The sequence below is a fragment of the Sapajus apella genome, unplaced genomic scaffold (genome assembly GCF_009761245.1).
Source record: "Sapajus apella isolate SASKATOON/1434 unplaced genomic scaffold, GSC_monkey_1.0 scaffold96, whole genome shotgun sequence".
NCBI lineage: Eukaryota > Metazoa > Chordata > Mammalia > Primates > Cebidae > Sapajus > Sapajus apella.
The window spans coordinates 1,268,748-1,287,309 of NW_022437036.1; the positions used below are offsets into that span (position 1 = coordinate 1,268,748).

The 18,562-nt window shown below is 58.1% G+C and overlaps 2 protein-coding genes across 5 annotated transcripts in view; both read right to left on the minus strand.

The window, feature by feature from the left end:
• Nucleotides 1–10,153, minus strand: part of SLC17A9 (solute carrier family 17 member 9) — an 18,419-nt gene extending 8,266 nt beyond the window's left edge. For 2 of the 3 annotated variants that reach the window (XM_032257087.1, XM_032257088.1), the window contains exons 1-3: nucleotides 9,917–10,153; nucleotides 3,377–3,574; nucleotides 2,843–2,982 (exon numbers count right to left, since the gene is read on the minus strand). In XM_032257087.1, the coding sequence (XP_032112978.1) occupies nucleotides 2,843–2,982; nucleotides 3,377–3,574; nucleotides 9,917–9,942 (364 nt within the window). In that variant the 5' untranslated portion in view covers nucleotides 9,943–10,153. Of the gene's footprint in view, nucleotides 1–2,842; nucleotides 2,983–3,376; nucleotides 3,575–4,937; nucleotides 6,145–9,916 lie in introns of those variants that run through there. The other variant, XM_032257090.1, reaches the window with a different exon arrangement.
• A 6,993-nt stretch (nucleotides 10,154–17,146) lies between these two features.
• GID8 (GID complex subunit 8 homolog) overlaps nucleotides 17,147–18,562 on the minus strand; it is a 7,650-nt gene continuing 6,234 nt past the window's right edge. For both annotated transcript variants that reach the window (XM_032257091.1, XM_032257092.1), the window contains exon 5: nucleotides 17,147–18,047. In XM_032257091.1, coding sequence (XP_032112982.1) covers nucleotides 17,874–18,047 — 174 coding nt within the window. In that variant the 3' untranslated portion in view covers nucleotides 17,147–17,873. The remainder of the gene's footprint in view (nucleotides 18,048–18,562) is intronic.

Here is an 18,562-nt window from a genome sequence, read left to right on the forward strand (position 1 = left end):
TTCTCCAGCCGCTTTAAAAGTCTGGAGGCTGTGTGCAGTGACTCTTGCCTATAATTCCAGCACTTTGGGAGGTTGAGGCAGGTGGATCACAAGGTCAGAAGACCAAGGCCATCCTGGCCAACACAGTGAAACCCGTCTCTTCTAAAAACGCAAACAATTAGCCGAGTGTGGTGGTGTGTAGTCCCAGCTACTCAAGAGGCTGAGGCAGGAGGATCACTTAAACCCACTAGGTGGAGGTTGCGGTGAGTAGAGATCACGCCATTGCACTCCAGCCTGGGCAACACAGCAAGACTGTCTCAAAAACCAAAAAGTTGGAAACTGCCTTACAACTCCATGTAACCCCACATTCACAGGGCTCTGGAGCCCGGCCTGGAGGGGCTCTGTGAGGGAAGGCACCACAGAGCCACCGTGACAACCATGGCCCCTGTCTACAGGTCGCTGGAAACAGCTGGCCACACGCGGGAAGTGCCTGCCTGGACAGCGCCTGTGACTTTTTATCTCAGAGCGCCAGCTCATGGGCTCACAGCTCAGAGGCAGGTCCATTTCCTGGCTCCCTGGGGGGAGGCTGGGGGCCGCCTGCTGGAGCTCCGTGGGGCTCCCTCCAGAAGTCTGATGCCCCCACAGTGAGAGCCACGGGTCTTGGGACCCCCGGCGTCTCTGCTCTGCCCGAGGACAGCGTGCACATACGCGTGCCAGCCGCAGGGGATGCCCACGGTTACCACGCAGCCACCATGCGGCCCCCAGACCCCCAGAGTAGACTCGTGGGCACAGGATGACACCTGACATTGAGACGTGCCAGACTTTGAAGGTTGCTAGAAAACAGAATGTCCCTCAGGTGCCAAGTCATCATAGTACAAGCTGGCCCCACAGAGGAAGCCCGGCCGGAGCTGGCACGAGCCCGCGGGGTCTGGCTGCCCTGCTGGGTCCCTAGAGCTACTCGCGAGGACAGCCACCTGCCCAGAGCCAAGGGCCTTCTCAGCGACCCCTGGGAGGCATTAGTCAGCCCGGTCTGAGGCAGTGCTGCTGTTTTCTACACAGCTTCAGCCCCAGGACCTGCCTCCCTCACCCTGAAGACCCTCCAGTAAACAAAGATGAGCCCCCGCCCCCACAGGCCCGTCCACCCCACCCCCACAGGCCTGTCCACCCTTCCGGTGGTTGCTGATGCATTCACCCCTCTCCTCCTCCTCCTCCAACTCCTCCCCGGAGGGGCCCGGGGCAGTGCCTGGGGAGGCAGTGATGCTGGAGGGGCTAGCTCTGGGAGGGGGCCCCCCAGGAAACACACAATCCTAAGTCCTCACACTCACGGCACCCTCTTCTAATGGTGGGCCATGCACGGGCTGGGTGGGCACTGGTGGTGGGGCCTTAGCTCTCATGTGATATCTGTGACCATGACAGTGGCCTCCGTCCTGGGCAGAACCCCGTCCTCTGCTATGGAGAGAGTCCCAGGCAGCACCCTCCAGGCCATGACCTCAGGGAGTGAGAGTGTGGAGAGGGAGTGAACTCCCCAAAGTCTCTGGACTTGGAGGAGACAGGGGTGGGGGGACAGAGGTTCTAGGGGAGCCATGGCCAGGGCCCCGAACCTCATGCCTGATCAGGAAGGTAGGGGGAGCCCTAAGAGGGGGTCTGGATGGCCCAGGACACTGGGGGAGGACTGGCCTGGCCCAGGAACTACTGATGGATGAGGTGGCCAGGCAGGCTGGGGTGGGTGGGCAGGCCCTGCAGGCTGGAGGCCTCACTCCTTCTCCAGCAGACCCCAGCCAAGCAGGGACCACCCCAGAAAGCACCCTGGGACCCCACCCACCTTGTTTTCCTGACAAGGAGCTCCAAGGCCCTAGTATGGGAGGCATCGTCAGCATATGTGTGGCCAAAATGCACAAAACCCAAAGTCCCACAGCAGGGTCCTCGAAGCGGGACTCCACCACTGAACTCGGGTGTTGCTGACAGAGCTCGATTCACCACGCGGTGATCCTGTGTGTCACTGCAGAGGGAGTGTGCACTCACAGAAGGCACCTGGATGGTCACACAGGCACCAACACACATGCACACATGCATATGAGTACCCACGCACATGAACACATGCATACGAGCACCCGCACACATGCACACATCATATGGGCACCCACACGCATGCACACATGCATACAGGCACACACACATGCACATGAGCACACACATGTATACATGCATATGGGCATGCACACACGTGCATACAGGCACACACGCAGGCAAACATGCACATGTCATATAGGCACCCACACGCATGCACACATGCATACAGGTGCACACACATGCACATGAGCACACACACACATGCACATGCATATGAGCATGCACACATGTGCACACATGTGTACGGGCACCCACATATATGCACACATCATATGGGCACCCACATGCATGCACACATGCATACAAATGCACACACATGCACAAGAGCACATACACATGTACACATGCATATGGGCATGCACACATGTGCATACAGGCACACATGCAGGCACACATGTATACGGGCACACACACATGCACACGAGCACATACACATGTACACGCATATGGGCATGCACACATGCATACGGGCACACACATGCACACATGCATATGGGCACACACACGTATACATGCAAACGGGCATCCACACGCATGCACACACTGCCTGCATGCACACGTGCACACACACACATGCACCCACACAGGTGTACACATGCACAGGGGCATGCCTATACACACACACTTGCACACCGCCTGCAGGCACACGTGCACCTACACAGACATCCATGCACAGTTCCTTGTCTGCCCCACCTGGTGCCGGAGCGTGAGGGGCCACCTGAGCGCCCCTTACCTTGGAGCAAGCCCATGAGGATGCGTGAGAAGGTCATAAAAGCCAGGTGGGCACTGCCCAGGTGGGCGAGCAGTGGGGTGACAGCTGTGATGGAGCCCCAGGCAGAGGCCGACAGCAGAATGACCTTCTCACCCCCGATCCTGAGTGGGAGACAGAGGAAGGTGAGGATGTGGCTGTGCAGGACCAAGGGACACCACCCTGACTCAGGGGAGCCCTCGAATGGGTGCTCGGGGCTGGGCCTGGCCTGTCTGCCTCTATAGGGCCTGCTCACCACCCCAGAGCTGCGTCCTGAGGAGACCAGGTACTCCCAGGGAGCTGCCCGCCTCCTCTGCCTCCAGGACCCTGGGCCTTGCCGAGCCTGGCCTCTCCCCTCCCATCTTCCTCCAGGTAGGTCTTCTGCCCAAATTTATCCACCGAGCTCCTTCCCCAGGAGCTGCTTCCTCCGTGTGCAGCAGCAGAGCCAGCCCACTCGCCCCCAGAAGCCCCAGTGGGGCAGCCCCCACCAGCCTGGAGATGGGGACGAGGGGCAGTTACCGGTCTCCGAGGTGGCCGCCCACAACCTGCGTCAGGCAGTAGCCCCAGAAGAAGCTGCTAAGCACGATGCCGGCCTCCTTCTTGTTCCAGCCAAAGTCCTGGCTCATGGAGACCGTGCAGATGGGCATGCTGGCACGGGCACAGTACAACAGGCACGTGCCCAGCAGCAGCGTCCCCGTCCACACCTGGCACTCTGGCCTGCGGGAGAGGAGATGGTCAGGCCCTGGGGAGGCCCCACAGGTGGCCCTGCTGCTTCGAGCCTGTCACTCAGAGACCTCCCCCAGAGCTGGGGGATGTGGGCCTGTGAATGGGGACAGCTCCGATGGAGGGCAGCTTGGCAAGCATTCAAACACCTAATCGCACCTGTCTGCTGACCCCCAGGAGAACACAGGCAGCCAGAAATGAGGCACAGTGGTGGCTGGGAGGAGCCGAGGGGCCAGCACGGGCTGCTCACAGTGCGTCCCCACTAAAGGTGCCTGGGCCTGGCCCTGTTTGTGACCAGGCCCCCAGGCCCCCAAAGCAGAGGACCAGCAGCACGAGGTGCCACATTCTCAAGCCTCCATCGGCCCAGGAGGCCCTGGAGGGAATGACAGCTGAGAGCCCACTGTGGGGCGGAGTGTGCTGGGCAAGGGGCCCCCAGGGCGGCAGGGCTGAGGCAGCACAGGAGGTCCCAGCGGAGGACCTTGGGGCAGGCGGGGCCGAGTGGCCAGGAGAGGACACAGTGCCAGGAGGATGGCCGGGCCCTCGGTGGCGGCTGGGCAGGGGTGGGGCCTTCCCAGCCAGGGCCTCTGACTCCTGCACTCGGCGGGCGCACGGGAGGTTCCTCGGCTGCTGTTGTCCCTGATTAAAGAGAGCTATGGGGAGGCTCCGTCACTGGGCCCTGGGGCTGAGCCAAGGTCACGGCTCCCTCCTCCCGCCTCGGTTCTGATGAGGGGCTCATGGGGGCACCAGGTCCCCTGGAGGGCTCTGGGGCCCGTCTGAGCTCGTGACCATTGTGTCTGGTCGAGTGGACCCGGAGCAGCAGGTGGGGTCTGGCGGGGGGCACGTCAGGTCTTTGTTTTGAACTTGCAGCTTCTCAATACAGCATGAAGTTGGTTCAAATAAAGTCCCTCCTTTTGGCATGCTGGTTACAGGAGGGCCTCCTGGCAGCGTGGGTGGTCAGCAAAGCTGGGTATGAATCCCACCTCCTCACCTTTGGCACCTGGGGGTGACCTGGGGTCGGTCTCTGCCTTCTCCTGGCCAGGGGAGTCCAGGGTTGGCCAGGGGCCTGGGGTGCAGGAGGAGGGGAGGGGAGGGGACAGAGGAAGGCAGGGAGCGGGAGTGGGAAGGGTCCCCAGTCCCACCTCAGGCCTTAGGACTGGCTGCACTTTCGGGCTCCCTGTACCCGGCCTGACAGATAGACGCGGTGGGACAGGATGGCAGCCCTGGGGCCCTGGCACACTGGGAGCTTTGAGAAGCAGGGTCAGAGGGAGGAACGGCACAGATGGAGGTCACAATGCAGACGCAGCCCTTCCCTGGCCCTGAGCAGCCATGTCCTCTGGGAGAAGCCCTCTGCGCTGACCTGTCAGTCAGCCTTGGACCCTGAGGTGCGGCTCTGGGCAGTAGCCCCCCGACTCAAGGTGCTGAGGCCTGCAGCACCACAGACACCTCCAGAGCGACCACTCTGCCCGGGAGGCCTTAAGGTCCCAGGTCCTCCCGGTAACCACCGTGCCAAACGGAGGGATTATATTTTGAACCAACTTCAAGCTTACAGAGAAGCTGCAAGTTCAAAACAAAGACCTGAGGTGCTCCTCCAGACCCCACCTGCTGCCACAGGTCCACTCGACCAGACGTGAGGGTCAGGAGCTCAGCTGAGCCGCAGAGCTGGCTGGGAAGGTCACTAGGTAACAACTAGTCCAGGAGCAAGGCACCGCAAGCATCCTGCCCAGGGCACCTGCGGGAGGGCGGGAGGCTCCGGAGACATCCCCCGACCCGTCCACTGAGCCACATGCCCTTCCCGCCCTCCTCCGCCGCAAGCACTGCGGATGGCCACTCTGAGCAAAGGCAGACACTGGCCCTGCTCGCAGAAAGTGACCCATAGAAACCAAATGACAAAAAGAGAAGACCGCTCCTCTCCAGGTGCCAGGGCCTTGGCTGGGTGTGGAAAGGATTCAGAAGGGTCGCTGCGGCCAGGAGCTGCTCCTGGCAGGAGACAGGGTAGGCACAGGACCAGGCCGGGCTCCAGGGCACGGAAGTCCAGTGGGCTTGCTGAGTGCACGGCCTCCCCCGCCACCTCCTAAGCGTGACCTCACCACGCTAGAGCACCCTGGAGGGTGAGCCGGGGGCTGCTGGGACGTGCGGGCGCATGAGGAGAGGCTTACAGGCTGCAGAGGCGTGGGGGTCAGCAGGGCAGCACGAGCTGGGCATGGAAGGTCTGCTGGATACCCAGGCTCGTCACCGTGCCCTGGCATGGATGGAGGCACTGACTGGAGCCCCAGATGGGGAGGTGGCCAGGGGAGCTGGGTTTGGAACTTGCTGAGTCAGATGCTGGAGAGAAGCCTTGGGCAGGGTCGGCACCGGCTCAGCGGACGCTCACGGGGGAGGCCAGGGCATGGGAGGCGGAGTGCCGCTACCCCGGCCCCGAGCTGGGGGAGGGGAATTACAGGAATTCCCACTGGCCACTTCCGATTTTTGTGAAGCAGGAGGTGAGGATGCCCGCCTGAGAGTCGAGGCTGTGGGGGAGGTAACCAGGACAGCTGCGGGTGGGGTGGGGCTGGTCCTGAGGACACGCCGGGTACGGATGCGAACACAGCACCAGAGTCAACGCAGTGGGCCGGGTCTGCGCACGGCCAGTAGGGAGGGGAAGCTGACCCAGGGGTCCTGCTGGGGCTCTGAGCCTGGGGCCTCAGTCCTGGCCAGCGAACCAGAGGTTGGAGGTGTTAGTGCTGGAAGCCTTGATGAAGGGCAAGGTTGAGGAGTGGCAGGCCAAGGAGAGGAGAAGGTCAAGGGTGAAGGCCAGGGTGCCGCTGTGGACTTCAAAGTCACCCAAGAGAATGGCAGGAGTTAGCTGAGGAGGCTGCAGCCAGGAGCCAAGAGCCAGCATCGCCAGGGACGGGAGGCGTCCAGGAGGAGGGGGCCTCATGGGCCTCGAAGAGAACAGGGCAGAGGGTGGCCGGGAGACGGCGGCAGGCGAGTTGGATACTGGAGTGTCTCACCCCACGCTTCCCAAAAGATCCCGCCTGCCCCTTCAGGGAGCCGGCTGCAGCCCAGGGCTGTGCTCCTATGAACCTTTCAGAGATGAGTAGATGAGGGTGTGCCGTGGACCAAGGGGCAGGGACCCAGCCCTCCTGGTGTTCTCCACGAGCCTGCACCTGGACGCTTCCCAGGGGAGATGAGACCACCAAGTCTGGCGCTGACCGTGCCTGAGGTCACAGAGTCAGGCCGGCCAGCCCACATTCCCAAGCCTGGAGAGGGAGGCCCAGAGAGCTCAGAGGCAAGAACAGGCTGCCCAGAAGCCCAGAGCTGCGTCCTGACACCTCTCCTCTGCCAGAGGCTGTCCCTGCTCCAGGCCCCTCCCCGCAGCAGGGTCAGCCATGACCCCTGGAGTTTGGAGAAAGCGCCGCCTGTCCTGGGCCGTGGCAGCCACTGTGCTTTCGCCAGCGTCATTTGCGACCAGCTTCCACACTAGGGACAACTGGCTTGTCCCATACCTGGCTGTGGCCTGGGTCTGAGGACCAAGTCTGCTCCCTGGTTTACCACAGAGGGACACAGTCCTCACTGCCAGCCGGCCTAGCCCAGAACGGCCCTGGCCTCCACGCCCTGCCCAGGCATGGCTGATGCCTGTTATTTATCGGGCCCCAGGCTCTCTGTAAACAGTTTCCATTGACTGAACATACAAGGCTTGCAGGAGGGACATGGGGGCCCCGCCCTTAACTTTCTGCTAAAAGCCACACAGTCCAAAGTTGCCTTTAAAAAGGAGAGTTAGGGCTAGGTGTGGTGGCTTATTCCTGTAATCCCAGCACTCGGGGAGGCCAAGGTGAGCCGATCACTTGAGCCCAAGAGTTCAAGACCAGCCTGGGAAACATAAAGAGATCCCCGTCTCTACAAAAAAATGATAATTTAAAAATTAGCCAGGGCCGGGCATGGTGGCTCATGCCTGTAATCCCAGCACTTGAGGAGGCCAAGGTGGGCAGATCACTTGAGGTCAGGCGTTAGAGACCAGCCTGGCCCACATGGTAAAACCCCGTCTCTACTAAAAATACAAAAAATAGCCAGGTGTGGCGGCAGGCAACGGCAATCCCAGCTCCTTGGGAGGCTGAGGCAGGAGAATCACTTGAACCTGGGAGGTGGAGGTTGCAGTGAGCCGAGATCAAACCATTACACTCCAGCCTGGGCGACAGAGCGAGACTCCATTCCCCCCTCAAAAAAAAAAACTAGCCAGGTGTGGTGGTATGCACCTGTGGTCCCAGCTGGGAGGCCAAGGGAGGATCACTTGAGCGGTCAAGGAGGTAGAGATTGCAGTGAGCCAAGACTGCACCATTGCACTCCAGCCTGGGCGACAGAGATTCTGTCTTGATAAACAGGGGGAGGTGGGACACCTGTGTCCAGCCGGCCCCTGCCCTGCACCGCCTGGCCGTTAGACATGGCAGGAAGCTCAGTGGCACTGATTCTCACCAATCAAGGCCAACACAGTGCTGAGAACGCAGAGCCACTCCCTGGCCTCCTCAGGAGGAGGAAGTCAAGAACAGCCCTTCTAGGCAAGCAGTCTCCTGCAAGCCAGCAGGTGGCCCCAGGCCAGCGGGGAGGTCCCGCAAATGTGTGGGGTGAAGGGTTGTCTTCCTCCTCCCTGGGCTGTGGAGGCCGAGAGGCCCCACAGCCCCTTCTCTGAGCCGGGCAGGTGGTGCTGGCCAGGTGGGCACAGGGGTACCCTCCACAGCCTCTGGGAGTCAAGGAAGTCAGGCTGGAGAGGAAGACCCACACAGCCAGGGCTGCCTGAGGGCAGACTAGGACCCCAGGCCAAGAATCCTCCATCCCGGTGGGGGTGCCGAGAACCAGCATGAACGCCTTCCTCCCACCGGTCGGCACTCCCTAAGCCCAGCAGGCTGCTTCCTGTGAACTTAACTCTCTAGAGCCTCCGGCTTCTGGCGATCGGCCCCTGTGCAGAAGCCGCGTCCACGGCTGAGCAAACAGGTGGCCACATGGCCCCTCGATTCAGAAAAGGGAACTGCCGGTGCCGGGCCAGGAGAAGACGCTCGAGTGTGGGTGCTGCCCCTCCAGCTCTGTCCCCGCCCGGCCCAGCCTCCCGAGGTGGCTGCAGGAGGGAGGGCTCTTGCCCCAGCAGACCTTGGCGCTGCCCAATAAGGCCTTGCGAAGGAAGTGGCAAGAGCTGTGGTGAGGGCTGCCTTTTAAACAGCGAGCCCGGGAGGGAAGGCGGGGAGGCGGGGCCCCTGAAACCCAGCCGCCAGTGAGGCGGCCCTGAAGCCCTGGGGAGCTGGCCCCGCCCAGCAGGCCTGGGTGGGGGAGAAGGAAGAGGGCAGAGAGAGCAGGGACAGGCTGGGCGGAGGGCAGCCCTCCCTTCTAATTGGGGCCTGACAGGAAGACTCTCCGGCTGGGCTCTGGGCTGCCAGCTTTTCCCACGCAGCCAGCACTCCCTTCATGTGGGCGCCGACGTCCGATGGTGGCACTGCCCCTTTGGGCCTTCCTGCCACTCTTTAGCACTTCCCGGGTCCTCAGCCCTCACACAGCTGAGAACTGGTGGGGCCAGAAGGTGCCATTACCTTGCCATGGTCAGGGCAGGTACCCTGGGGACTCAGAGCGGGCAGGACACTGGCTCTGAAACACACAGGGCCTGACTCTAAGCCCAGGGTTCAACCACTTGAGGCCTCAGCCCACAGACCCAGAGCAAGGGGGTTCAGCAGTGTGGGGGCTGCTCTCAGGAGCTCTCTGACAGAGGCTCTCCCCAGCTGGCCGATGGCCTGCAGTCACCATCCTGCCAGGCGTCTGAGGCGTCACCTGCCCGGGGAGCCTCCTGCAGGCAGCAGTGCTGCTGGCCAGGCCCCACTTCTCCCCACCACCAAATGCTCTGAGGGCTGAGGCCAGCTGGGAGCTTGTCCCCAGCACACAGCTGGCATGTGATGGCCGGACCCCTGATCCAGCTGCAGGCCCCAGCCTGTGTCCTTATACCCGGCCTCCTGACTGTCCCAGGGTCTGCCTGCTGGGTTCATGTATACACAGGGTGGTCCCACCTGGTGGGGCTACACCTCCTCAGTGTCCAGGACAATGCTCCGGGCCTGGGGGACATAGCCCTGCCTGGAAGAGCCTCAGGACCACCGGCTGGGATAGGGCACTTGCCAGGTCCGGTCCTGGAGTCTGATGGCAGGGAGGAAGGACAGGGCACTCACTTCCTTCCACCTCCCATAGGGGCACAGGGGGCCCGGCAGCCAGAGGAGCCCGCCCCAGCTCAGCGCTCCCCACCTACCATGGTCCCAACGGCCAGCATCTCAGCTCCCTCCCAGCACCACCGACAGCTCCCCCACCCCCACCCCCGCTCTTCTGCCATACCTGGACCACTGGGTGTCCCCGGCCATGTCCCTGCGGGCCTCGTCTTGGGGTGGCTGATAGGGCTTGGGCGCTCAGACAGCGTGGGCACTGCGGTGTCCCGGGGCTGCTTCCCAGCCCAGCCGGACTCACCCAGCAGCACCGCCCAAGTCCACGTGTCAGTCCCAGCGGCGCTTCCGTCTGGTGCTCCCCGGACTTGTCGCCCCCAGACGGCCACCAGGGCGGGCCGCGGGGCGGAGCATACCACTCGGGTGCCCGCCCCACCCTGCTGACGTCCCTCCCTGCTGCCCCACAGGAAGGGGGCCGATGGCTGCCCTGGCTGGTCCAACACACTCTAGCTAAGCGCCAGCTGAGGTTAGCATGGGCGCAGCGGGGGGTTCCCGGTGCAGGCTGGTCTGACTTGGGCTTCAGAGAAGGACCTGGGTGAGGAACCTGGTCCTGGAGGTGCCACCCATACCTTGGACACAACAGGGAGCCATGGGGACCTCTGTCTATAAAATGGGGGGTGATGGCAGTGCCCGCCTCACAGGGCTGGGTGCCGATCAAATAAAAGTAGGAATAAAGTCTTAACCAAGTGCAAAGACAGAAGTCCAGGGTCACCGATTTTTAAAATGGATCTTTCAGGGCGGGGATGGGTCCACTCCTGAGCTCTTGGACCAAGCATGGGAGAGCTGGGCAACTCTGGCGCCGGCCAGCGTCTTCGCAGCCGATGCTCCCAGGATGAAGCCAGCAGGGGAAGGCGGCCTTAACCACGCAGCCCCACCCCGCTGTGCTGCATTCCCCCCACCACGCCTTTCCCCAGGAGGTGGCAGGGTCTGCACCTCAAGCCCTACCCCCCCCTCCACCAAGGCCCACCTCAGTTCATCCTCCAGGCCACAGCCGCCAACCCTTGGGTCCGGGGACCACAGGCGGTGTCCTGCACCCAGATCAGAACCACATTTATCCCTGCCCCTCCCCCTCAGCCCTCAGGTCTCTGGCAGCCCAACCCACTGCCCGGGCAGGGCCTGCTCCCTGAGCCTAGAGATGAACAGATCTTAAAGACACCAGCACCTTAAAAGGCAAGGCCATGCTTTCACCCATCGCTGATGTAGGGTAGGGTGAAAAGATGGTGGCAGAGGCGTATCGCCCCAAACAGCCCTTGCCCACAGCCAGGAAAAGTGCTGCTACACGTATTGCTGTCAATCGCGTCCTCTTCTCTTTCTGGTGGTTCACTTCCATTCACTTCGATGGTGATTTCCAACAAGGACATCATGCTGCAGCAGACATCTGCCATCCGGTTACCTAAAGTCCCCTTCCTCCTGGAGCTGATGTTCTGGGGCAGGTAGGCAAAAATCAAATCAACGAAAGGGCTAGGGAAGGGGTGTTACTTCAAATACGCTGGGCTGGCCGGGCACAGTGGCTCACACCTGTAATCCCGATGCGTGGGAGGTCAAGTTCGAGACCAGCCTGATCAACATGGAGAAACCTCAACTCTACTAAAAATACAAAATTAGCTGGGCGTGGTGGCTAGCACCTGTAATCCCAGCTACTCTGGAGGTTGAGGCAGGGGAATTGCTTGAACCCAGGAGGCAGAGGTGGCAGTGAGCCAAGATCGTGCCATTGCACTCCAGCCTGGGCGACAAGAGCAAGATTCCCTCTCAAAAAAAAAAATAGATTGGGCTGAGGAGGCACCCCAGGACACCTGAGCGAAGTCTGGAGGGACTGAAGGGACAGGCCACACAGGGAATGGTGGGTGGGTGAGGAGTCCATCTCACAGGGATGTCGTAAAGCTGGGTGCTGGCAGTGGCCAGATGGAGGCTCTCCAGGCTTCTGGTTGATTCTGTGCGCAGCCCCACACCCAAGCATCTGTGAGACTTAAGGTGAAAAATTATGTATGGACAGTAGACAGTGAACACCTGGGTTTCCAAGGACAGAGGGTGGCCTTGCCGACAGGGCAGTCACAGCCAGCACCCATCAGCCTTCCGCTTCCGCAGGGCTGCGCTGCCCCCGCTTGCCCGGCCTGGCCCACTTCGCGTCTGCTTGTTTATTTCCAGTGCTGCTCTGAGGGGACGCCGCTAGAGATGTTTTAAAGCGAATCCATGCCTCGCTGCACGTGCGGCACCCCTGCTGTCAGCCTCCACCTCCACGCTCCCCTGCAGAGACCCCAGCACAGCTTCTTGTAACCAAGACAAGCCAGCCAGGAGCCTGGGGCTTTGCACCCCACTTAGCCCTGCACCCTTCCAGCCCAACTACAATTCTCAAGACAAGGAGGCCGAAAAAAAAGACTGACAGATGACACCTTCCTCCACCACGACTGACCGGCAGCAGCAAGAGGGAAGGCCTGGCACTGAACACCACGTGCGGGAGCTGCCTGCGAAGCTGGGGCACCTTTCGGGCTGGGCTAATCCCATCAACAGCAGACCAGAAAAGACAAAGAACCGTGAGACAGAGCTCAAAACCCGAAAGATGAACTCTGCAATGAGGACAAACGGGCTTGAGCGGCGTGGGTGCCGCACGGAATCCTCCTTCCAGGTTCTGCAGCAGTTCATATTTTTCAAAGTGTTGGTGAACTCGCTGAATCTTACAAGAACTAGTGTTCAACATTTCTAAACCCGGAGGACCCAGAGAGGACTGCACGGGCACGCAAGTGCAAGTCTGCAGACAAGCAGGGACGAACCCTGGGCCGTGGTGACCGCCAGCGCCTCTTCCGTTCCTCCAGGACCCTCCACGGCAGAGAATCCTTGGTGACGGGTCTGCTTGCTTCACTTTCAAAGCCAGTTGGGAAAATTATCACAGTTATCAGTCAAACACCGTGATCCATGAGAGAGAAAACCGTGTTTGTGTGAGGAAAGCCTGCAGACGTGTCTCCAGGAAGCAGCAATCACAGCCAGGTGGAGAGCTTGCCTGACAGGTGGCAGCTGAAGGCAGCGGTCGCACCGCTTCTCCCCGGTTCCTAAGCTGATAAATTCCTTCTCAAATACACCGAGAGCCAAGTACAGGAGGCACTGTGGCACCCAGCCGTCTTCAGCTCTGGAGCGAGCCTGCAGCGTGAGTCACAGCCGGGCGGAAGAGCCTGCAGCGTGACCTGCATTCAAGAACGTGAGAAAACGCACGTGGGGAAACCTGCTCACCTTCGGTTGTGCTCCTTTAGTTAATCCTTTTGGTTGCCGCTGTGTGCGAGAGGGTCCACAGGCTTTACCTGATAGATGGTCTTCTGTGCTATGGATAATTTGGACCCGTAAACCTGGCCTTCCAACTAGGCACCACTGAAATGTTGCAGGCAAATCAGAACGTCACATGCACTTTACACCTTACCCACACACGTTCCAGGCTGACTGGTGGATACTGGGGTGTGAAATGAGAGAAATAGCCCCTACCGCACAGACTCGGGGACATGATTATTACCAATTAACCACAAGCTGCGCCTCAGCTCCTGCGCACCAGGTGTCCAGTGCTGGGGCTCTGTAGCACAAGCCTGTTTATCTCCAGGGCCATTCTGTGGCTTCTGGAAAAGGCCACAAAAGCAGCTCAGGGCATTGTACCCCTAAGGAGCCCATCTCAAAAGATTCTTGCCATAGCTAGTTACACCAAAGGTCTATTCAAACCCAATGTTCTGCTTTTACAGAAGTGAAAATCGTAAGCAAGAATGGCGTTCCAAAATGAGGCAGAATATCCAAGACAGACCTAAGTCACGTGTGCAAGGGTGGTGCAGTGGGGGAGCTCACAGCCGAGCACCCCTGGTGATACCCACCTCCACCAAAAATCACTGTGGTGCCTCCCGCCCAGTGATGCTCACGGAGTGGCAAAGGCATGTGGACATCAAGAACACTGGAATGTGCCACTGCCCCGCAGGGAGGGGCGGCAGGGGGGGAGGCGGCCTTCTCTGTTCTCTGATACCCAACAAACATGCAAGTGCTTGACACCTCACTCCATGACGCCCGCTGCTCAGCTTCTGTGCACAGGCGGGTTCTGAATTTCACCTCAGGCCCTTGAAGCTGTCCCTCTGAGTCCTGCCAAGAACCCTACAACGGCCTTCCACTCAAGGAGGGGCTCACGGCCCTGAAAGCCTGGGAGCTACGCAGAATCAGACACCTGTGGTTATCTTCTACCTTGGGCTCAAAAACAATGGTGGGCGTCAGGTTGACGGGCGGATCCTGGGGTGTGCGGGCGTATTCCCTCTATTTTTAATATGTTTGGAAATTTTTATTAAGTAAAACAAAACAAAACAAAAGAATTACTTAGGCTATTCAAATCAGTTTAAACTCATGCAGTGGGTGGCTAAAAGTTCTATTTCCTTCACACCAAGGAAACTAGTTTATGAAACGTTAAGTGCCCAGTCAGGAGAGCAGCTGACAGGGTTCAAATTAAACAAACACCAGCACTGAAGGGGGCAGCACTGTCAGAGGGGCAGAGCAAACCACAGCTCCGTGAAGCGAGCTTTCTTCCGTCCTTCCATTCCAAGATACCAACTTTCAATACAAATGTGTTAGTATTTGTTATTAAAATACCCTTAGGAAAAAAAGAGCTTCCAGATGACAGTTCTGAGAAAATGTGAAAACTTTTACTGTTATATTAAGAACAGGCAGTAGAAGCAACCTCTTCTGCACTTTGCAAAAGATACTGGAGGGCACATATGCCACGCTGGAATCAAGAACACAGTCGAACATGTACAAAGGTCCCACAGCAGGATATGGTTCACACAGGACTTTAACTGACCTAGTGCTGACAATACAATTTGCAAAAAGTATGAAAAAAGCAATACATATTTCTGAAACAAAAATATACCTGTTGTAAAAAATGACACGCATAGTATCAGAACAGAACAGTCAACGGAGCAGCCGTTACTGAAGACAGACAGCAGCAGGCAGCTGCACTGGCCATGGGTCTGCCGTGCGTCCACACCCGCGAGGCCCTATCATGAAGAACACACTGCTCTCTGCCGGTGGGGAAGCACACAGACCGCTTGGCCACCATGCTTTCTGCCCGGTCTGTTCATGCGGAGACTTAGCAGTGACAGCCCAGAAGGGAGTGGAGTTCTATGCTCCAAAGACATCACTGTCTTCAACACACATCTAAGGTTCTCTCTGGAACCCCAGCTCCTCCACTCTTCAAAGCTAACGACATACAGAAACGGAAGTAAGAATATGAAGACATCACATTGCCTTAGAAAAACTGTTCTGAACGTTTCTTCAGACCGAGTCTTGACAGAATGGGAAGAGCAGCTCCGCCTCCTGAGGCTTCCAGGGACTCCAGACACACACGAGCACCCATCTTCAGTCATTAGCCACGGACACTTTGGTCCCAGCCAATGTCAGCCTTTTCTAGAAACTGGAGACCCTGATTCAAATGGCAAGATGTGTTCGTTCCATTAGCCTTGCACTAACCCTACGCTTCACAAAGATTCCGGACTAGGGTTATTCCCCATCCAACTTCATGCATCAGGAACCAGAACATTCTCACACCCAACTTTATGCATCAGAGTACCAGAATATTCCCACATTTTATTTCAAGGCACTCTCCACCAGAAAGCATAAAAAGAATAAACTACTCTGTAAGATGAAACTACATTCTTATAAACACAACAGTGAGATGCCAAATGAGACAAAGCAGAATTATCCTGAATGCTCATTATCCCAAAGTGGCTTAATTTCATTTGCTTGCTGCAAAGACAAAGACTGTAAAAGGAGCAGGGAGAAAGTGTGCAAAGCACTTCCTTGGAAGACCTCCAGTCCACTAACAGACCGTGAGAAAAGCAAGTGCAGCCCCTACATGACAGGAAGGAACGTGCAGCCCCGGAGACTTCCGAGTCTCCCCGACATCTGCTCGCGCCGGATGCTAGCACTGGCCTATCAGCCCCCCACCGGCTGAACTGGAAATCCGCAGCAGCAGTTCGCGTGACCGCCACACAGTGACAGTCCAGGCATTTGAGGACCCACTCGTGTCCCCCAGTTCCTGGAGACACTTCCCCCTGCTATGCATCTCACTCCCTCTCGTTTTAAGAATAAGTCAAACTGACGATGTAGTACACAATAAATGATCTTATACACACTAATAATAAAGGTAATTAGGAAGATGCTGAATGATCTGGTGCTGCTACAGAAAATGAGCAGACGCACCTCTCACCTAAGTTTTCTTCTAGCTTCTGCTGTATTTCACTTCCCAGTTAGTCTCTTTCCCTCCAACTTATCTTCATCTTCAGACCTCAGAGGAAAGAATGCCATGGAAGGGTCAGGCGTGGCAGAGTGGGAGTTGGAAGCAGCACTTCCGGGGGTAGGGCGGCCCCGCTTCCCCAGGACCGCACCTGACGAAGGCGTAGGTCCAGAGGCCACCACGCTTCTGTAAGGACTGCAGCAGTTTTATCTTTGCATCTCTAACTACATGAGCCATCTGGGTCAAAGTAAACACTGCTAAAAGCCCGTCCACACTGGGAAGAGCAGCAGAGGGCTTGAAAACACGTCACCAGGCTCCAACGGAGAAAGCAGCATCATTCAGAGGCGGGAACAGTGCTGTGGACGCCTCGCCATCAACACTCAAGGGACCCAGGAGCGCGGTGAGGATGGCCGCTCAGAAGCAGATCACCTAACCGGCTCCGGTACTGCCGAGCTGGCCACCGCACCCAGAGGCCATGCTTGTCAAGATGCCTTGCTACTTGAGAATCAGGCGAGATCCCAGATTCAAGTGCTGGCAGAATTTCGCCCATCAGATGCACCTGCAGTCTCCACTGCCTCCAAAGGACGCCTTCCGATGGGTCAGCAGTTCATGAACATCCACAAAACCAATGCTTGGCACCACTCAGTGGGGTCGACAGTGCCCGGCGGCCCACTGCGATGAGTCCAGACACGTCTGCACCAAGAGCTACACAGGCAAGTGCCATCAACTATCCAGACTGGCAGACAAGGCACACAGCCCTGTACCACTGCCCTTCTGCCCACCACAGAGCAGGGGACGGATCTGGGAGCGCAGGACACCCGCAGAGCCGCCAACAGTGGAAAATGAGATGCTGCCAAGATGCTGAGGGGCAGATCACTGAGGCTGAACACGCTTCCTTGTGCCAACAGCTGCACACTGGCCGCTGAGGCCCTGCGTCCCCTGTGGCCAAGGGCTGCCTCGCTCTAAGGAAGGCCACTTACTCAGCACAGGGCCAAGAGGCCTTTCCAGCTACAGGTACCAAAAAAAGCCACTGCCGCCATCAGAGGGGGAACAGCGTCCCAAAAACAACTGTCGTTTGAGATGATTAACACTTTTTAGAGGCCATTTTGGTCATTCTTGAAATCAAAGAGAAACCTTTATTTTCAACAAAACTGCCCAGAAGAGATGGTTCGTGGATCCACTATGAACAAGTCTCTCACCACGCACAGCACCAACATATATATTTAAAAAATTAAAAAACACATAGCCCCTCACACACATCTCCCAAAAGCCACACAACCCAGACCAAAGGGAAAACCAAACTGAATGCCCTCACACACAAGCCGTCTTTGAATTAGGATTTACAAATTTATATGTTTTTTCCTACGGAAAAAAAAAAAAAAACAAACCACAGGGGTAAGGAAAAACTTGTAGGTGAAGGCCTGACAAGATTTAGGGGAAGTAAGATGTAATGTCTGCCTAAGCTAACAGAAAGCAGAATCATGATTCGTGCTTTTCCTGTATTTGGAGTGGGATGCGGCCCTCCGGGGCAGACCAAATCCTTCAGCAGCCAGAGGCCCCGGGAACGCCGGAAGAGCCAACCACAGACTGCCAGATTCTTCAGCAAGTACTGGTGCAATCTGCATCAGACTGCCCAAGGGACGGCACCTTTCCTTGCAAGTTTCCACTGCCCACAAAGGCCATTTTTCCCTATAAAAAAAGATGCCAGGTCAAAAAAAAGTACAAGGGAGAAAAAGAGTTCTCTACTGCAGTAAGAGAGCCGCAGTCGCGGGCTGATCCCGGGCAAGCCACGACGCGGGCCGCTGTTGGGTCCTCCACACAAGCGCAGGTGCTACTTGGGCTCCTCAATCACACCCTTGCTGAGGTCTGTCATTTTGGGATATTTTACTTTCTTCTGGTCCAGCTCATTCTGAGCCCAAAGTAGTAGTTTCAGTAATTTTGCCAGTTTGGGTGTTGACTCGCGATTTTCATAGTCGAGGACAGCTTGGTTCACTTCACTCCACACCTAGAACACAAAGACATCCAATAAAACCACCAAACGCGCAGAGCGTCAGCACTCATTAAAAACGTGGTTTAAACAAACACTAAGCCCTAAATGTGAGACACTCTCGGAATATTAAACACATAGTCCTTGCCTGGGGAAGCTCACAGTCTGGTCAGCAAATGTCACCTCCAGCCTTGATGGCAGTTAAGTGCCAAGAGCAAGGCTTGAACCAAGTGCTGAGGGAACTGTGAGAGTCAAGACCAGCACAGAGGCCGCAACAGCAGCCTCCTCACGCGCCTCAGAAAACATCTCCAGGGACTCAGGACAGGCTGTCCTCCAAAGACAGCGCAAGAACGGAGTCTTGGGAGAGGACCTGGGGGAGACAGTGCAGGGAGGACAGGGTCCCGGGAGAGGACCCGGGGGGGAGACGGTGCAGGGAGGACAGGGTCCCGGGAGAGGACCCGGCGGGGAGACGGTGCAGGGAGGACAGGGTCCCGGGAGAGGACCCGGGGGGAGACGGTGCAGGGAGGACGGGG